This window comes from Nipponia nippon, unplaced genomic scaffold (genome assembly GCF_047370975.1).
Source record: "Nipponia nippon isolate SJK-2023a ecotype South Korea unplaced genomic scaffold, ASM4737097v1 scaffold_8, whole genome shotgun sequence".
NCBI classification, from domain to species: Eukaryota; Metazoa; Chordata; class Aves; order Pelecaniformes; family Threskiornithidae; genus Nipponia; species Nipponia nippon.
In genome coordinates, this window is record NW_028262402.1 from 7978344 (window position 1) to 7995825 (window position 17482).

The 17482-nt window shown below is 44.6% G+C and overlaps 1 protein-coding gene across 1 annotated transcript in view; it reads left to right on the plus strand.

The window, feature by feature from the left end:
* Nucleotides 1-7725: 7725 nt before the first annotated feature.
* The window catches only part of LVRN (laeverin), a 37549-nt gene continuing 27792 nt past the window's right edge, over nt 7726-17482 (plus strand). The window contains exons 1-3 of the mRNA XM_087741707.1: nt 7726-8315; nt 15177-15319; nt 16513-16652. Of these exons, the coding sequence (XP_087597833.1) occupies nt 7726-8315; nt 15177-15319; nt 16513-16652 (873 nt within the window). The remainder of the gene's footprint in view (nt 8316-15176; nt 15320-16512; nt 16653-17482) is intronic.

Here is a 17482-nt window from a genome sequence, read left to right on the forward strand (position 1 = left end):
TAATTCATGCATTTTGAAACAATTGCATGATTTCTGTCACATACAGGTTTTCTTGTGCCATGTGGCATGTACACTGATTTGCCAAAAATATTGAAACCATTTGCCAGCCATCATACAGGCTTCAGCAGAGGTCTTGCTCTTTTTTGTCTGACTGGATCAGAGTGTTTAGCGATCAGACGAAATCAGATTTAGGGGTTGTGAGAGCAAACCTGGCCAGTAGGAATGGAGACCTGCAATGGGATTGCAGGCTGCACCAAGACAAGAATGCTAAACAGGCACGGTGCTCTGAGATGCAAGAACAACATACTAAAGGGTTAAACTGAAGACCTGTTTTATTCCATTATAAATCAGACTCAAGCCTTAGTATGTTTCCGCCAAATGTCTGCCAGAAAGAGGCCCTGGAAAACAGGCTCTCTAGAGTCTGTAGGGATACATAGAGCTCTGGCCAATTTGATCACAAGTTGACACGTAGCCACATTCTACAGCGAAGCACAGGTTTATTGGACCGATAAATATTCGGGGAGTGTTTTGTGAACTTCTTCAAGAACTATATCTTGCAAAATATAATACCCAGATTCTGGGGATAAAGACTACCTGTAAGCTTTAAAGCTGTTGAAGTCTTGGGTGTTTAGTTCTCTGCCAGCATGTGAATTCACACTAGTAGTTTTCAGGTGTTCTGTAGTCTGACTGGTTTAATGAAGATTTTAGTAGAAAAAAAACTGTGAGGAAGCAATTGCCCTCATTTCTCAGTAATTTTTGGAAAATTTGGCACATCACAAAGTATAGCAAACATGTTGTCTTATAAGCTAAGAGGACAGATTTAAAAAGAATCTTTCAGTACCTGAGGTATATTTTTGTTGTTGATGATGATGATGATGATGATGATGATGATGATGATGATGATGATGAGCCAGTGGTGCTTGGCTGTAGATATGCAATAATAATGCTCTCTTGCAGAGCTAACTCTCAGCACGGAAAAAGCAAGCAGTTTCCTAGGACAGCGGGGCAAGAAAGGTTAAGTTGAGATATGCGGATAGGGTGGCCCAAAAGGAGTGGGTCTGTAGAGCAAAGCAGCTGGTACAGAGGACCCAGTCCTCAAAGCATATGCATTTCCAGGGAGTTAACTTCAGATAAGCTGTGGTGTCCTGGACTTCTCTCTTCTGGTGTCCTGGACTGACTGTCCATCAGTGGTTGGAGGGCATGAGGTGCACCAGGAGTCCAGTTTCAAAAGTCATGACAACGACTGAGCATTGCCCACTGTTCTGGACAGTCAGGCTGGCTGGCACCTGCCTAGTGCAGGTAAAGAGGTTATTTCCAGCAGGAACAGCCATTGCTCTCTTTTCCGCTATCCTCCTCGTAGCAACAGGAGAGCAAGGCAGACGGTCTAAGGTTCTGATTATTTCCCTTTCAGCTCCCTGTGCAGCTCTAGGGCTCAAGCAAGCTTCGTGAAGCATTTCCTGTACTTGGCTGTTGCAATTTTAGGCTTGCATACCATCTAAGAGCCCTACCTGCAACAAAAGTAGATGAAACAAGAGGAGACACGTGTCCTTGGTCCAACTGCGTTGGTCCAGCTCCATGGGTGAGAAATAGTTTACAGTATCTCAATATGAAAGTTCTTCAAACTTTGACTTGCTGTTTCTTCTAGAGAGCTGATAAATCTCAGTATGACTAGCACTTCGGGGACAAATACCAAATTCCTGGTTCATTTCAGTGAAGCTGCCAGAAAAATACCAGGCGTCTGAAAGCTTGTAAAACACTTAATAAAAAGGGCCAACAACTTTGAAAATGCCACCATTCATCATATTAAGCAATATCAATCCACTGACATTTAATGCCATTTAAAAAAAATCCACTTGCAAGTTATTTCTGGTCAAATGTTTGCTCACTTTCATACAGTCTCACCAGGCACAAGCCTGAAAATGTTGGCATACTTGGAGAAAAGCTGATACCTATTCAAGTTGTTTTTAAGTGCAGTAACAATCAGAAAACATTAAACTTCACAAAAGAAAAAGTTCAATGACATCTGGAACAAAGTATCACATGCTGCAAATGATTCATGCATTCAGTCATCCTTTTCTTATTAAATCCTTAAATTTTTTTTTTTCAAAACTTCATTCTAGTTAAGAGTGCATTGTTACAGTTTTTTTCTTGCTAAGCTAACTGGTGAAAACATGATACACTTCTTTCCCACATATTCTCAGTTGCAAGACTTGGTTTATCAGCCCTGTTGATTGACTGCCACAGCTCAGAAACCAACTGTTAGAGTTGCCAACTGATAGAGTTACCAACTATACAAAAAAATTATTGTTAAAACTGTGGCCTCCTTAATTTCAGCTATGGTGTAATTTTCATCTCCTGCTCATATTCTGGATACATCTGCTGTGGTTACTTCTTGGTTACTTTCCATATTGTTCCAGTGTTCCCTGGAGACGCTCTCCTGATCCTCCCCGAGGAGGAGGTGGCTCTCCCAGGTATCATACCTTCAAACAGGGCTGCAGGCTTCTCTTGCTCCTTTGAGCAGCCTGAGCTGTTTGGAGGGAGTCTTCTCCAACTCTGAGTGCAGCTCTGCTCACTGGACACATTGATCATTTTGTTAATGCCCAGTTTTATAGTTCATCGCTACCCCATTTTACCCATACCATTTAGGGATTACTCTGTTGTCCTCCACAAGCAGAAGCACCCCAAAAAATCGCTTGGTTTTGCCCCAGTTGCTGCCTTTTCTCCACTGGTGAGAACTGCTGCTCCTACCCATTGTTTGCTGCGTAGATGCCAACCATTGCATTGGTACATAGCTCCACAGAGGCAGTCAGCGAGGCCCTGGTAAAAAGTTCACAGCTGCTACATCGAACAAGAACAGAATTTAAAAACAAATTTTTGTCTGGTTTGGTAGTCTGCGAGACAGAGGATTATCAGTGGCCTGTTGGTCCAAAACACTAAGGAACATCTTTTAATTAAAGCACGAGTGAAAAATTACTTCAATTACAGTATCAGACATCATTGCCAGTAATGACAACCTTTCAAGCATGCTTCCCTACGTATAATTTTTTTAATTAGATGCATGACTCTCTACAGTGAATGCACTTTCCTTGCTCACATAGTGGCCACCATGCAATGACACCTCACTCCAAACTGCTCATTTGAGTTTTCAATATCATGTTTTTCGATGCTACTCCAATGCTTGGTCAAATTTGACCCTTTTAAAGTGGAAGTCTTCTCCACATTGCCTTTCTGTACTGGCCTGTACTGGCCAGTTAAGACAGTCTTGTCAATACAAATACAGATCCATGCTCAGTTGCTACCATGCCAGCTTGTAAACCTTATCTCCACTGACAGATCTATAGAGGGAGTGTACAAAATCTCTCTAGGACAGAAACATTGAAACAGAGGTTTTGGTGGTATTTTTTTTATTATTAGGGAAAGAAAACCTTGTTCTTTCAAGTCTAATTCCAATTAGTTAGTAACAAGCATCACCTGTGTTGACTTTGATATTGAAGGCATACTCCATGAAGGAGGACATAAAGTGCTCATACTGAGCCTGCAGGAGAGCTGAGGACTTCTTTGGCATGTCCAGTAAGAAGTTACGGTCCTCAACTGTTCAGGCTTGGCTCATGTGCATTGCACTCATTTGCAGCTACGCTAACTATGTTTGTCCAGCTATAGCTCACAGTTCTTACTTCAGATGGCTGGGAAATATGAAATATCCACTAAATCAGATCTTCAGAGCAATGGTAAAAGTCTGCAACTTCAGCATCTCCTATAGAATAGCTCCTGCTACAGATACTTCCAGGCATTACAACATTTTTAGCACTGATATATTATTGGCTCTGTTAAAGAAGGAGAATAAATGATGCAGAGCAAATTACAGTGCATAAAATGAGCAGACCAAGTTAAAAAAAAAAAAAAAAAAGGATTTCATAGGCGTAAGTGGTGCACGTGGATCCCTCATGCCTAGAAGGAGCATTGGTCTGACTTTGTAAATACAGAAAAAATCATGCACCTCCCCAAAACCTGAAGAGGAAACAAGATAAATAGTTCTGTTAAAAACAATGTTTCACGAGTGCTGATCACCCCCAGCTCCCACTGCTGGAATTGCCATACATTCCATCACTCAGAACTTCTCAAATTAGGCTGAACAAATCACTAATAATGTGATTTAGGGGATCATCTTTCAGCCTAAAAATTATTTCACATTACTTAAACACTGATTATCCTTTTTCTTAGCATCCAGTATATATGATTTATGATGGTATCACAGTATTTTTTATGAAAACAATACTATTAACCTGAAAATCTTTATGAACTTTAAGGATGGGTCACTGTAATATTTTGCTAATTGAAATTTCATGTCAAATTTCCTGGCCAGCTGCCACATGAAGTGTCATTTACCTTACCTAATTGGATAGTAGATCCCATGCTGTCACATCTGACCTTTTTCTGCTGTTTAAAATTCAGTGGACACCGACGGGACTTTGAACAGCTAGTGAGCATGGCACAGACTTCTTCGTCTGGAACAAGATAGTAAAGTTTGTCAGATGCTTTGGTGTCCTTCAGAGTGACAGAGCTGTCTGACTCCTTTTATAACAGGTGATTTGTTTCTACCTTCAGATGTGTACTAGAGGCTCCTGCTAACTTAAATACAAGCCTCCTGTTTCCATCCAAGGTCAGGATCTGGGCTGAGCTATGGCCTGAATGAACAACTGTGCCTGACATGCTGTGGCCGGAGAGCCTGTCCTGGCCCAGGACCTCCTGCAGCTTTGGCTTCCGAAACATGTCGTTCAGGCATCTTAACTCCACAAGTAAGTTCAGCAGGATGGTGAACTGCAATATTTGCAACAGAAGCTACTGACACGTTTTGTACTGCCTGCAAAGTATTTTCCCATTTGAAACTCATGAGTGTGTTTCCCCCAGGAGGGGAATCCACAGTTATGGGTTGGTAAAAGCCTTCACCCATCAGTTGCTTTATAAGGTACCTGTTATAAATTATTTGGGAGGAAAAGGTAGACAAACAACACTTCTTAAAATATTTATTGTAAGTTATAACTGTTGTGTTTTTATTATGTGTTAATTGAGGACAGAAGCAGGTTTGAATTCTCCACTGCAAACAAGAGAAAATAAAGTACGTTTTACAGATAAGAACTGTACATTTTAAAACACATCCTGCAGCATTAAGAAGGCCAATCTTCTGGTGGGGTCTGCACTACTTACAGGCTTATTACTGAGCAGTTCTTGTTTTCACAGACGTGGAATGAAATGCCTCACAGTTTTGATTTTGCCCATGTTTTGTTTTGAGGGGGTGAGTGGATGAACATGGTTTTACCGAACAATGTCGAGGGTGTATCAAAAACATTTGGAAAGCATGGCATTGAAATCCTCCATAATCTTCTACAATGTCTGGGCTCTTGCCTTAGAAATACTGGTGCACTTCTGTGATTTCTTCTTCCTATCACCTCCTTCTTAGCAGCACTGTCTTTTCTTTCCTGATCTTTCTGGGAGCTCTTGATCATTCATCTTACCCAGTCTCCGTAGTGCATCAGCACTCCCATGGGATGGAGCAACTCTGTGGACTGGCACAACAAACTGCTTCCCAAAACTACAGGGACAACAAAAGGGAAAAGATACTTTCCTAAACACTTGAAAACATTTTTTGTGAACTCTTTTAAGTGACATGCAGCAGGTGATACTTGTTTGAGGGCAGTTAGTTCAGGGCTGCTGTGTGGCTGCAGGTCCAACCACGTTCAAGAAGTATGTTGGAGATTGTTGTAAAGTCTTAATATGAGAGCAATATAATGGATGTTGCAAAACATGGTAGGAGAAAAGGGAGAATTTGCTGACGTGCAAGATGAAGAGTAAAGGCATGTGAGGCATGTGCAAGGACAGAAGGGTGAAAGGATGATCGGTTGAGTGGAAAGAGTGCAGAGGCCTGAACCGGAGAAACAGAAACAGGTCCCAGGGCGTGGGTGGGAAGACTGAGGTAAATGAGAACAAAATCAGCAAAGAAGCACAGAAACAGAAACATACAAGTCAAACTGTGTAAAAGAAAACAGCAGAAGATGGGCCAGTGCCAGAAGACAGCCTGTTGGGAAGCTAATGGGTAACAGCAGCACAGGCACTGGGGCAGGCGGCAGATGAGGCGAGAAGAGCGGGAGAGCCCGCAACCAGCGGGACAGGCTGGCAGAGAGGATCCCCTCCATCCCTCAAGTGACAGGCAAACAACAGATTATGGTCTTCTGCTGGAACCAGAAACTTTCTTTGTTCAGTGGCTCAGAGCTGTTCCCTAGACCTGTAAGCAGCCAGCCCTGCTGTGCCCAGCGTGCGGAAAGCAATACCTGTATTCTGTACAGGACCACGGAAAAGGTATCATCTCCCACAACTAACAAATAAATTAGCAGGAGGGATAACCCTTAGTGTTAAGTGATTGAGCTGAATTTACTTTAGCCAGTTTAGCTTTAACTCTGGCGACAACACAGATTGCAATACCTAATCCAATGCCTCAATTTTGCAAAAACAGAGCTCTTTGGTGTGGAGGGTGGCTCTTGTGTGAACTACAAGCCCAAGGGAATTGACTTGGGTTCAAAACAAGGGATGGGGGGTGGGGGAGAGTGAATTAAAAAAAAAAGGAAGGGAAAAACCTGCTTGTAATCCAGATTAAAAAGTGTCCGAGGCAATGGCACACAAGGGCCACTCTTCCTGGCTACTGCTGCTGTTAATGCATGGCTCATTCTGCTTTAAAAGAGGAGCTGCAACTGAGCAAAACCAACAGGCAAGTTTTACAAGGTGACGAAGGTTTAATTTTGCAATCTCACTGGCAATCTGTCCTCAACTCAGCAAACCTTTTAAGTATGTGTTTAACTGGGAACACAGGATTATTGATTGCAACGGGGTTGACTACCTACGTACAGCATGGTGATGTTTACAGCCTCAACTGAACTACGCAGGGAAATGAGGCTCTAAACGAGGAAGATTTATCAGAAACCCACTTTGGTCGTGCTTTTTTTATGTACCAAAGACTCTTCAGACTCGATGTCTTTCTCCCAGATCTTTTCACCTGTAGATGTCCCTTAAGAGCCGATCCGCCCTACCCACAACTCTCTGCACACTTCAGGCAGTGAACCCCCATTTTCTCATCCTTTCCCTTGCCACGCCTTACGGCGGTGAAAAAGTACGAGTATTTGTGGGTGAAAAGCACGAATATTTCCGTCCGCCGCTCCCGCCGCGGCGCGGGGAGCCCAAAGCTCCGGCCCGACGGCCGCCCCGGGGTGCCGGGGGCTTTCGGCAGCCGTGTGCGCAACGCCGTCTGTCCGGGCGGTGCCATTATCACTCATCCCTTCGGGCACGGACCCCATCCAGCATCATCGCCCACCCCCCCGCCGGCTGCGCCCCCCGGGCTTTCGGAACATAGCTGCCCGTCGCGTCCCCCCCGCCGCAGGCTGCTTGCTTAAGCAGACGGGAGGGGGCAGCCGGCGGGCAGCCCCCGGCGAAGGCTGCTCCCCCGCCGCCCCGCTCCCCGCGAGGGGCCGGGAGTCCCCGGGCTACCCACCCCGCCGGAGCGGCCCTCCCGGCAGCGGCCCCCCCGGGAGGGGGGCGCCCATCGCCCCTAGCCCGGCCCGGCCCGGCCCGGCCCGGCCCGGCGCGGCGCGTCCCGCCCTCAGAGGCGCTCACTCCCCCGCGCCGCCGCCCCGTAAGTAGCGGGCAGCGCGGGCCGGCGGGCAGCGCAGAGCGGCGGGGATGGGGGCCCGCGGGCTGTACGTGGGGCGGAGGGCCGCCGCCCTGCTGGCCGCCCTGCTGCTGGCGCTGCTGGCCGCGCTGCTGGCCCTCGCCGCCCTCTACGGGCGCTGCCGGCAGGAGGCGCCGCCGCCGCCCCCCTCGCCCGCCGGCCCCGGCCCCGCCGCCCCGCTGGGGCCCGCTCCCGCCGACGGCGGCTCCGGCCGCCGCCTGCCTGGCCACCTCCTGCCGCTCCACTACGACCTGGAGCTGTGGCCGCGGGTGCGGCCGGGCCAGGCGGGGCCCTTCGCCTTCAGCGGACAGGTGAACATCACGGTGCGCTGCCGGCAGGACACGGACGCGGCGGTGCTGCACAGCTCCGGGCTGCGGAGCCGCGGGGCCGCCGTCGTGCGCGGCCCCTTGCCCGAGCCGGGCGCCGCCCTGGAGGTGGCGGGGCTGCGGCAGGAGGAGACGGAGGAGGTGGCGGTGCTGGAGCTGCGCGGCCGGCTGCGGGCCGGGCGCCGCTACGTGCTGCAGCTGGGCTTCCAGGGCCGGCTGGAGGAGAGCGTCGACGGGCTCTTCCTCACCCGCTACACCGACCAGGGACGGAGCAGGTAGGCGGCGGCGGCCGCCCCGGCGACCCCGCGCCCTTCCGCCGACGGCACCGGAGGTCCTCCGGCCCCGCGGCGGGGTCACCCGTGGCGTGGAGGCGTGGGACGCGGCCCCGGAGCTGCCGCGTCTCCGCAGAGGGTATTTCAGGCGGCACCCGGGGGTAGCAGGTCGCTGCCGTGGGTGGCGGGAGAGGCGGCTGCTCCGCACGGCGGGGTCGGCCGCTTTGGGCAGTCCGCAGGCCTTTCCCCAGGTGTGCGCCACGGGCTGCAAAGGTCACTCGTTTGTGCTCCGCGATGGTGGCTCTGCTCTCTGGAGAGCACCAGCTGGGTAGCCCCGGCTTTCCTTCAGCGGCTGACTCGCTCCACAACACCGGCTGGTGGTGGCTGGCAAACACCACGCTGGGATGGTGTGCAAAGCCCTCCTTGTTTGCAGAGCTTGGTGAGGAGCTGCTGCTCCGGAGTTAGTCTGGGAGGGCTTACCGAGGGTCTGTTGGACGGAGGTCTGTCCTTGGCAGAGGAAAGAGTCTTATCTCAACTGGTCAAGCAACGTTTTCTGGACAATTTCAAGTCTTTTTCTTTGCCTTGGACTGGCAGTGGGGGGTCAGACAGTACCTGCGCCCCGTCCCTGGGAGCTGCAGTCCAGCTCAGAGTTTTCGTCCTGGCCCCACACATCTCTGTGTAGCGCTGACAGCTCCACACCTCCTCTGCCTGTGTCTGTGGGGAGCATGCCTTTATCTGGAACCCAGGATTTTGGATGTGTATTTCGGCATGAGCTTAGAGACATTGGCCACATGCAGTTTCAGAAATATGGTGGAGTAGGATGGGTGGTCACTGTAGACAGCCGGACTGTGTAGGTGCTATTGCATATGAAGTTGTTTGGCTGTCGTCAACCAACCAATGATTTCCTTAGTGAGTGCTATTAGGATGCTTTCCTTTTTGTTTTCGTTTCCTCTGCAAAATCAGTACTGGGGTGGCGTGAGCTGATCAAGCAGTCAATCATCTAAAACATATTTTCACCCTCAAAATAATGCTTGCTTATTTATTTTTTTTTTGTTGGGAATCTTCTGAAGGTGAATTGCATTATAAACTTCTGGATGTGAAGCTTGCTAAAGAAAAGTGAAACTTAAGATGATGATTTAAATAGTTCCAGTGGCAGACAGGTTTCTCAAAATAGGTGTTTAAAGGAGAGGCAGATAAATTGCTTATATTAAAGTTATTTCATTTTTAATAATTAAAGATGTAGTGAATTGCTGAGGAACAGCCATCAGTGAGTCAAAAGGAAAACCAGAGTTAAAATTCAAGTGTTCTTAGCTCCCAGTCTATCGATGAGCCCACTAAAATAAACTATATCTCAGCAGTTCATAGACTTCTTCAAGCAGGTAATATTCAGTTACCGGCAAGATCCATACATACAAGTTCCCAAATATTACAAGTAGTAATAATACGAAACCACAAAAGTTAATAGTTTTTATTGAAATGGAGGAGGACCGTGTGGTTTTTCTGCAACAACGAGTTGGCTTTTCAGCTGTCAGCTCTTGTGTAAATCTTTACCGATACCATTGTGCACCACATCTGGAAAATTTAACTTATGCAGACTTTTTTTTTTTTTTTAAGAAAAAGGAGATAAGTTGGTTAGCCTTAGAGAAAAATGCAGTATGGTAATAAGTATTCTTAGGAAATATATTCTGTTTTTCTTCAGTTGCTATTTCTTCATTCACTGATTATCATTCACAGGATTATCTGTGCAACTTTTGAATTAAGGAAGATCTAGAACACTTTGCTTAATTTACATAATTAAAAAAAATCCAAATAAGTAAAGGAACAAGCACTTAATTACTAAACACTGTATCAGTGGGCTTTCTGATGCTGTATTAATTCTATTAAGTCCTATCTAAGAAACACTGAATTACACTATGACAGTTTTTGATTCAGACTGTGTAAAATGCAGAGGATCCAAAAAAAAGCTATTGTCAGCTGTGCTCCCACAGTAGAAAATAAGAAAAAAAAACGTTTTTACATCATTAAAACAATCTGTATAGGTCAATTTCCAATTGTTTAGAGGATTTTAGAGCACTAATGAAATGTGGGACTGCAGACTGGTTAAAGAGATGCCAGTGGTGTTCAGACACTGAAATAAGTCAAAGGAAATCCACTGATTGCAGATATAGCGTATTGTTTTGGTTACTTGTTCCTGCCCACATTCCTGATATTCTTGAGTGGATTTTGCATAGCTTTTCTGCTTTAAAAAGGCTTTCTCTGCATCCAGAGTATGCAGTAGTATCTTGTTATTTTTTCCTTCACGAAGCATAAAGTCATCACTGTACCAGCCGTTTCCCAATCTGATGGGGTCCACTTACACTGAAGGGGTTTTGCCTTCCTTTTTTTTTTTGGAGGATGTGTGTTTTGATGGATGTAGTCTGTAAACTCTAGCAAGCTGTTAATGATGGAAAAAGTTGGATTCTAATGGGTTAGATCAGGAGCGATTTAAAAACATTCAGGCTCTTCAGCTGTCAGGACAAAGCCTGTTACTATGCTGTGAGGACACCACCATCTCCAGCAGACTGTCCTGTAGCTCTTCGGAAGTGACTTGTACCTGGCTCCGGCAGACCTTCGGGGTCTGGCTCCTGCATAGGCTTCTGGCTTCAGCTCCTAACTTAAACCACCAGCTGTAACAGACAATGTGCCGTTCATCTGTGGTCACGCAGACTCCTGTATTTCCTGCGTGCACTACAAGTCTTAGTGTTTTTTGTAATTTGTGCCTGTGGAACCACTAGAGACCTCTCGTTTCAGAACAGTTTAAGCAGAGAAGGGTGAGCTTTCAGTAGACAGCTAGATCCTAAAGAGAAGTGAAGTGCCTGAAATGTTTGTTCCGTCTGGGCTTTCGCACCGGCTTTTTTTGTGGTCAGATATCCACGTTGCTCTTGGCAGGTTGGCCACAATTAGCTAGTTGACAGAAAGCACTGTTCCCTGTCCTCTCTCCAAGCTGGCGCCAGAACACACTGGCAAGGTGGTGAGGGAAAGCTGTTCACAGAAACAGCTATTTTCACCTCTCTGGAAAACAGAATAAACCAAAGCCCAAACTTCACTGAATTTTCAACACAGAAATTGTTTGTTATCAGCTTGATCATTGGTGACTGCATATATTTTTACTGTTGTTGGCAGTTTGTACTGCCCACCTGATCCGGTCTTACACACTAAAGAAAACTCTGAAAAATGGGGGCACTCTTTATGCATAGCGCACGGCCCGTGTCTGCAGTGCTTGCAGGAGCAAGGGAAGTAAAAAAGGAGGATGTTTCCATTTCACCAGCAGCAAGCTTTCCTGTTGAAATGGGGAATCCGTATTCTGCATATAGCTGGGAGAGTCCAGAGATCTGTGTAGGCAGAAAGATACAGAAACAACATTTGCCCTTCTTCTTTAGCAGCGCTGGCTCAAACATACACGATGCAGGAGGTTTGCTGTAGCATCGTTCTGCATACAGATCTCACACTACTGTGAATGAGTTCATGTATACTACTACGGGGTTAGAGGATCCCTCCCTATGGAGTGTACCATAAAGTGCAGGCTGTATGTCACTGTTCACATCAGTGTTTCAGAATCCTTTGAGAATTTTGCTTGGTAGCCACTCTGCACATGTCCTATGCAACTTGTATAAAATGCTTGGCTGGATAGGGCTGGTATTAACAGGCATCCCAAAATGTAATCGGACACAATATTTGTGCTGGTTTTTATCAGTTGCTTCTGCAGCAATTACTAGAATGAGGGCAAAGGGGATTATAACAGCATTGGTGCAGTTAATTGTGCCTCAAAGCAGGGGATCTGAAGTTCTTAGTTCTGTTTGGTATGAATCTGTAGGTAAGACCATCAAAGGCATGGGACAGAAATCAAAGCAAATAACAGGTTTGGTGTTTTCTTGGGCAGCATGTTAGTACTGAGCACCGTTCAGGTCAAAGAGGGACCGGGTGTTGGGGACAGCTGCTGGACAGAACAGGATTCTGCTCACTGTAAACCTCCCTTACTTTGAGCCACTTCAGGGCTTGTTTTATGGTTTAATTCTTATGTATTTTTAAGGTGGAAGAAATAAGATATAAAATATGTTAACACAAAACTCCATTATACTATCAGTATTACAAATAACATTTAATGAGAAGGCATTTTTAGAAGAAAACCCTTTTTTGCATCAACATAAAATATTTCTTCTACAATGCTGCTGCTTTTTTTATCAGGTGAAACAGCTGAAAATTTTCCTTTTCTTTTTTTTAGACACTTGTGTAGTATAAATTGCCAAAGATTTAGGCTAAGAAATCCTGATATCTGTTTGTTTCTCACTATTTAAAAGTATTATGGCTTTGATTTTGTTTCACTAGAGGAAGGAGGCATTATATGATACTTATGAAAAAAGAAAATTAAATCTATGCACAAAACTGTAGGCTTAAGAGAGGAGTTTATTTGTCTGCTTAGGCAATGTTAGGCTTTTTTAAAAATTAATTTCCTTTTGGGTAATTTGTTTTGAGATAATACTGCAGTGTGGAAGAAAGTTTGCCAGTAATTCAGTTCATGCTAATGCCTTCACTTTTTTAAAAATAAAAAACCAAGAAAAAAGCCCCAACAATGACTCATTCTGACAAATGATATGAGGTAATATGTGTTTGAAACACCAGTTATTTGTGTAACATGCACGAAACGTTCCCATTTTTCTTTTTTATTTGGAGACCTGCTGAAAAATAACATTTAATCCATCCTTGTGTTTCTTTCTTATCATGATGCTTTTTCCCAATATATGTTATTTTGCATTCTTGAACAAGAATTTCTTGTGGGCAAATTTGCTAAGTGTCTCCATCAGTTTCTGCTCGTGCAGAGCCTCCCCTGCACTGGTGTGAGGGAATTTGGCGTTGCTCAGTGTTTCCTAGAACCAACCTGTGACTGATTGCACAACTGAATGCACAAAAACATACTTTGCTGCATGGGAAGGAGGAGATTAGAGTATTTTCAGTGATTGACTCCCTCGATGAAGTGGCCTGTCACTTTTGGGGCTCCTGTGCAACCCTGGCAGAGCGTTAAGTCACTTTCTGTCGTTGGACAGGATAAAGGAGGGGACGAGGTGATACCCCTGTCTCAGGTGGAGCTTCAGCTGCGTTTAGCAAGGCAGCTGGTGGCTGGCACAGCACACACTTGACTCTGCAGTGAATCAGGTCCATGAAGAAAACCTTCCTGCACTGACAGGCAAGAAGTCAAATACGTTGTGCTGCTCTCTCTGGAGCCAGTCCTCACTTCACAGTAGACATCGTGGTCCCAGTAGTCACCGTGCATCAACGTGTGTTCAGCCTGGGTTCTTTTAGATGTCATAAGTTGTGTTATGGTACAGCATCAGATATATCTGTTAAATGTAAAATGTACCATGTTTTGAGAGTACAGTGCTTTTACTCAGTTGTCCTGTTGGTATTAACTCAGTTTACTGGCATCAGCAATAAGGATGACATAGCATAGATGAGCTGCTGATGCTTTCAGCACTGGGTTGATGAGATCAGCTTTGAGCAGGGTTAGGTAGCACAGCTATTAAAATGGCAACAACAAACATCTTTCAAAAGACAAGGACTCCTGGAAGGCTGGCCTTGGGAACTGGGTGGAAAGCATTGCTAAGCTTTGTCAGTGGAAGCAGAACACTAATGACTCTGTTCCTTGGGTTGACGTGCACGCAGTGCAGTACATCTTCTGCAAAGTGATGTAAATATCAATGGAAAGCTAAACCATTCATTTCAGGTACCAGGAAAAGGGAATCTTAAAACCTTAGGTTTCGGACATGATTCAGTGCTAGAGATCATGATCAGGTGCAGTCATGCTGTGCTTGTATGGTAGATCTGACTCATGACATAGTGGTACTTAATGTATGGATACTGTCCTGATGGCCCCTGGCTCGTTTGGGATGTCTCTGTGCTAAGTGTAAGCCTTTGTGAACCTGGTGTGAATACACTGTTAGAAAACACCCCAACTACAGCCGAAAAATATTAGGCCTGTCGAGGTCACTGACACAAGAATGACACACTGCCATTCTTGTGTGCCCAGCTGCTGGCAACTACTTGGCTGACAGGTATGGAGCTTTGAGAACCATTGCATGCGTATTTTTTCTAATTCCCAGTAAAGATCCCCTAACGTGAACAGCCCAGATGTACAGCTCTTTCTTGAAACTTTGGCCACGGGACACGGTGATTTATCTTTTGATTCCAGCCAGTGTGTCACAGAGGTCTGCCCCAAGTGAGGCAAGGCTCCATAGTGTGAGGTAGAAAAGGATCCTTTTGAAAGGCTTGCCAGTGCACCGGGGCAGCACTGGTGCTGCTTTCGCTGGAGTTCTTCTCTATGTGGTTTGATGGAAGTGTGCAAGTGCATGTATGCATTGTCACCTAATGGTTATTACTATTTTTCATTAAAATGTACTGTTAAAATAAGAGTGCATGCATTAGAGAGAGAAGCAGGTGTGCAGAGAGATTCTAGTAACGAAATTAAAGTTGGGCATTGTATCACTTTTGAGCACTGGCCTGCTGTGTGCAAAACTTTGTTCAACTCTGTCTTAATAAACAAACTAGAAAAGCTCAAATATTTAAAATATGATATCTGTAAAAGGCCCGTGAGGAAAAAAAAAAATTACCTAATTAATAAAGACTGCTTTTCTCTAGAAGCATCCAAACTGAACAGTCTGTTGGGCATGCGGATTTCATCGTGCCTTTAAATAATAACTAAACTTTTTCCAAATCTGCATATCTATGTGATTAGTTTCTTGATTTTTCTGATTTGGTGTTTTTATGCACTATATATTGATTTTGATCAGCTGTAGCATGCTGGATTAATCTTAACTTGTATTTTTAATACAGTATGCTGATTGCCTCCCAACTCGAACCAACATATGCCAGGAGAGTTTATCCCTGTTTTGATGAACCTGCCATGAAGGCTACATTTAATATCAGAATTGTCCATGACCCAAGCTATGTGGCTCTTTCCAACATGCCTGCTATTGGTAGGTAGACAACAAGTAGACTTACGGGGTTTTTTCCCCCTAAATTACTTTTAAAAAGGATGTAATTTATCTGAACAGACTACATCAACAGCGTTCTAGTTGTCCATGCAGTAATGCCTTGAAAATACGCAGAAAATCTGTTCCTGTGAACTTAAAAATGTGGAGACAGTTATTCATAATTAATGTCTCTGATGGCAATAATTCCATAGTTTTGTCAGTTGCAATGTTCTCTCCTCTGGTTGCTGGAGGCTGCACAGGTTTGATTCCTGGCGTTTACTGCTTAGTGTGTCTGTCGTACTGTGTGACATCTGCTTAAAACAAAACGGCAGCTCCAGTATGCAAAACCTGTAATTGTGTTATTAAGGGATTGCTTTCATTCTAAGTAAATTTTGAGATGTATTTACAATATACAAAAAATTGTTTTACCAGGCAGAGACACTATAGCCTCCTGTGTATGTGCAGAATAAAAATGACAGGACTATAATGCTCTGGAGATGCTTTTCCTGTCCCTTGCTGGGATCTTGTGTGGGATCCATGCAGGATATAAGATTCCAGACAAATTCCGTAATTTAGTATTCCTACAGGAATCCATTGAATGTCGTGCATCCTTCTTAATGTCTTTTTTTCTACAGTTCAGTGCCATGAATTGTTATTTTTCACCTAAATAATTTTCAGCCATAAAAAGGAAGGTTTATGAGATTTGCATGGAAGCTAAGTAACTTAGGAATTATAATAGATGGGATCTCTGTGAGAGTCGCTTGAAGCATTTTTGCCCCCTGAGAATCTTGTCCATGTCTCCCTTATTTAGAAGGAAGGTATCTGGTTAAGTATTTCATAATTCTCAGGCACACATGACCTATATTTGAAACATAATAGATCGTACATCTTATTGATATGCAGCATGGGATAAATTGTCCACAGTTTGCCCACGTCCTAAATCTGATGCAGTTTGATATCCTTCCAAGACTTCAGTTAAGAAGCTCAAGAGTGGATTTTTGGTGTTTGTGTGGAAGGTCATGACTCTGATACGTGGCAGTAGAACTGAGTCTGGCTGCTTGCCTTCTACCAGAAACATATGAAGTTAGTGCAGAAATACAGCATATCGAAGAGAGGTGTAAAAAAAACATGCAGAAACCACAAAATTTGTTATGGAAGAGCAATGATTTGAATATTTCTTTGATATTTTTTTCTAGATGTATCTGAAATGAAGGATGAAAATGGAAGCCTGTGGACTGTTACCACATTTAACACTTCTCTGAAAATGTCAACTTACTTGACTGCTTTTGTGATTTGTGATTTCGATTATGTCACCAGAACCGAGCGGGGAAACGAGGTAAATATGAGGCTGCATAACACATTATAGCAGTTTACAACAGAATTTGGCTCTGTGGTGCATCATGTGCTTTAGAAGATATCACAGACATTAACTGTGCTTTCCATTCCAAAACTATTTGCTTATGTGGCAAAACTGCTAATGTTTATCCAGCAGATATCTCTGCAGAAAGCTTTCCTTTAGGGCAATTAGTTTATTGTCCTGTGCTGATCATTTCATACAATTCCACAAGTAGGTATGGGCTCTGTATCTTAAAACTTTAGGGGCAGCTAGTCTGCAAAAAGTATTTGTCATAATTCAGGGTCTTCTTATGTTCTTAGCTCTCTTAGTTGGACAAAATATCCCATTTCCACTGCTGTGACAAACCAGTGAAGTTCTGTGCTCTGTTCTTCAAGGCCCTTTGAGGACCAGCATCATGACATCAGTAGGTGCAACACTGTGCACCGAGCATTTTGTATACTAGTATCTTAACCTTTTATTCTGCAGTGGACACATTTTTTAGCCTCCAAAAGTGACTGTTTTGTGTTTGAAGCTTCTTCATCAATGAGTATTCAGTTTTGCTCTTACACTACAAGGGCAAAGCTTCTTGAGGGAAGCTGTAAAAAAATGTACTCCACTGGCACCAGTTGTTTCACTTTCCTTCTTTTGTTGAAAGTCAAGGGGGAGAGATGTAACAAGTTGTTACAAAATATATAGTAAACTCAAGCATGATGCCTTATACTGGCTGCCCTTAATAAATGAGAGCACCGTGTTAGCTTCAGGGTTAGTTTGCTGTCATCCTGCTGGGGAAAGGTGGGACAAGGCGAGAGGACAGTGCAGAGGTGACCTAG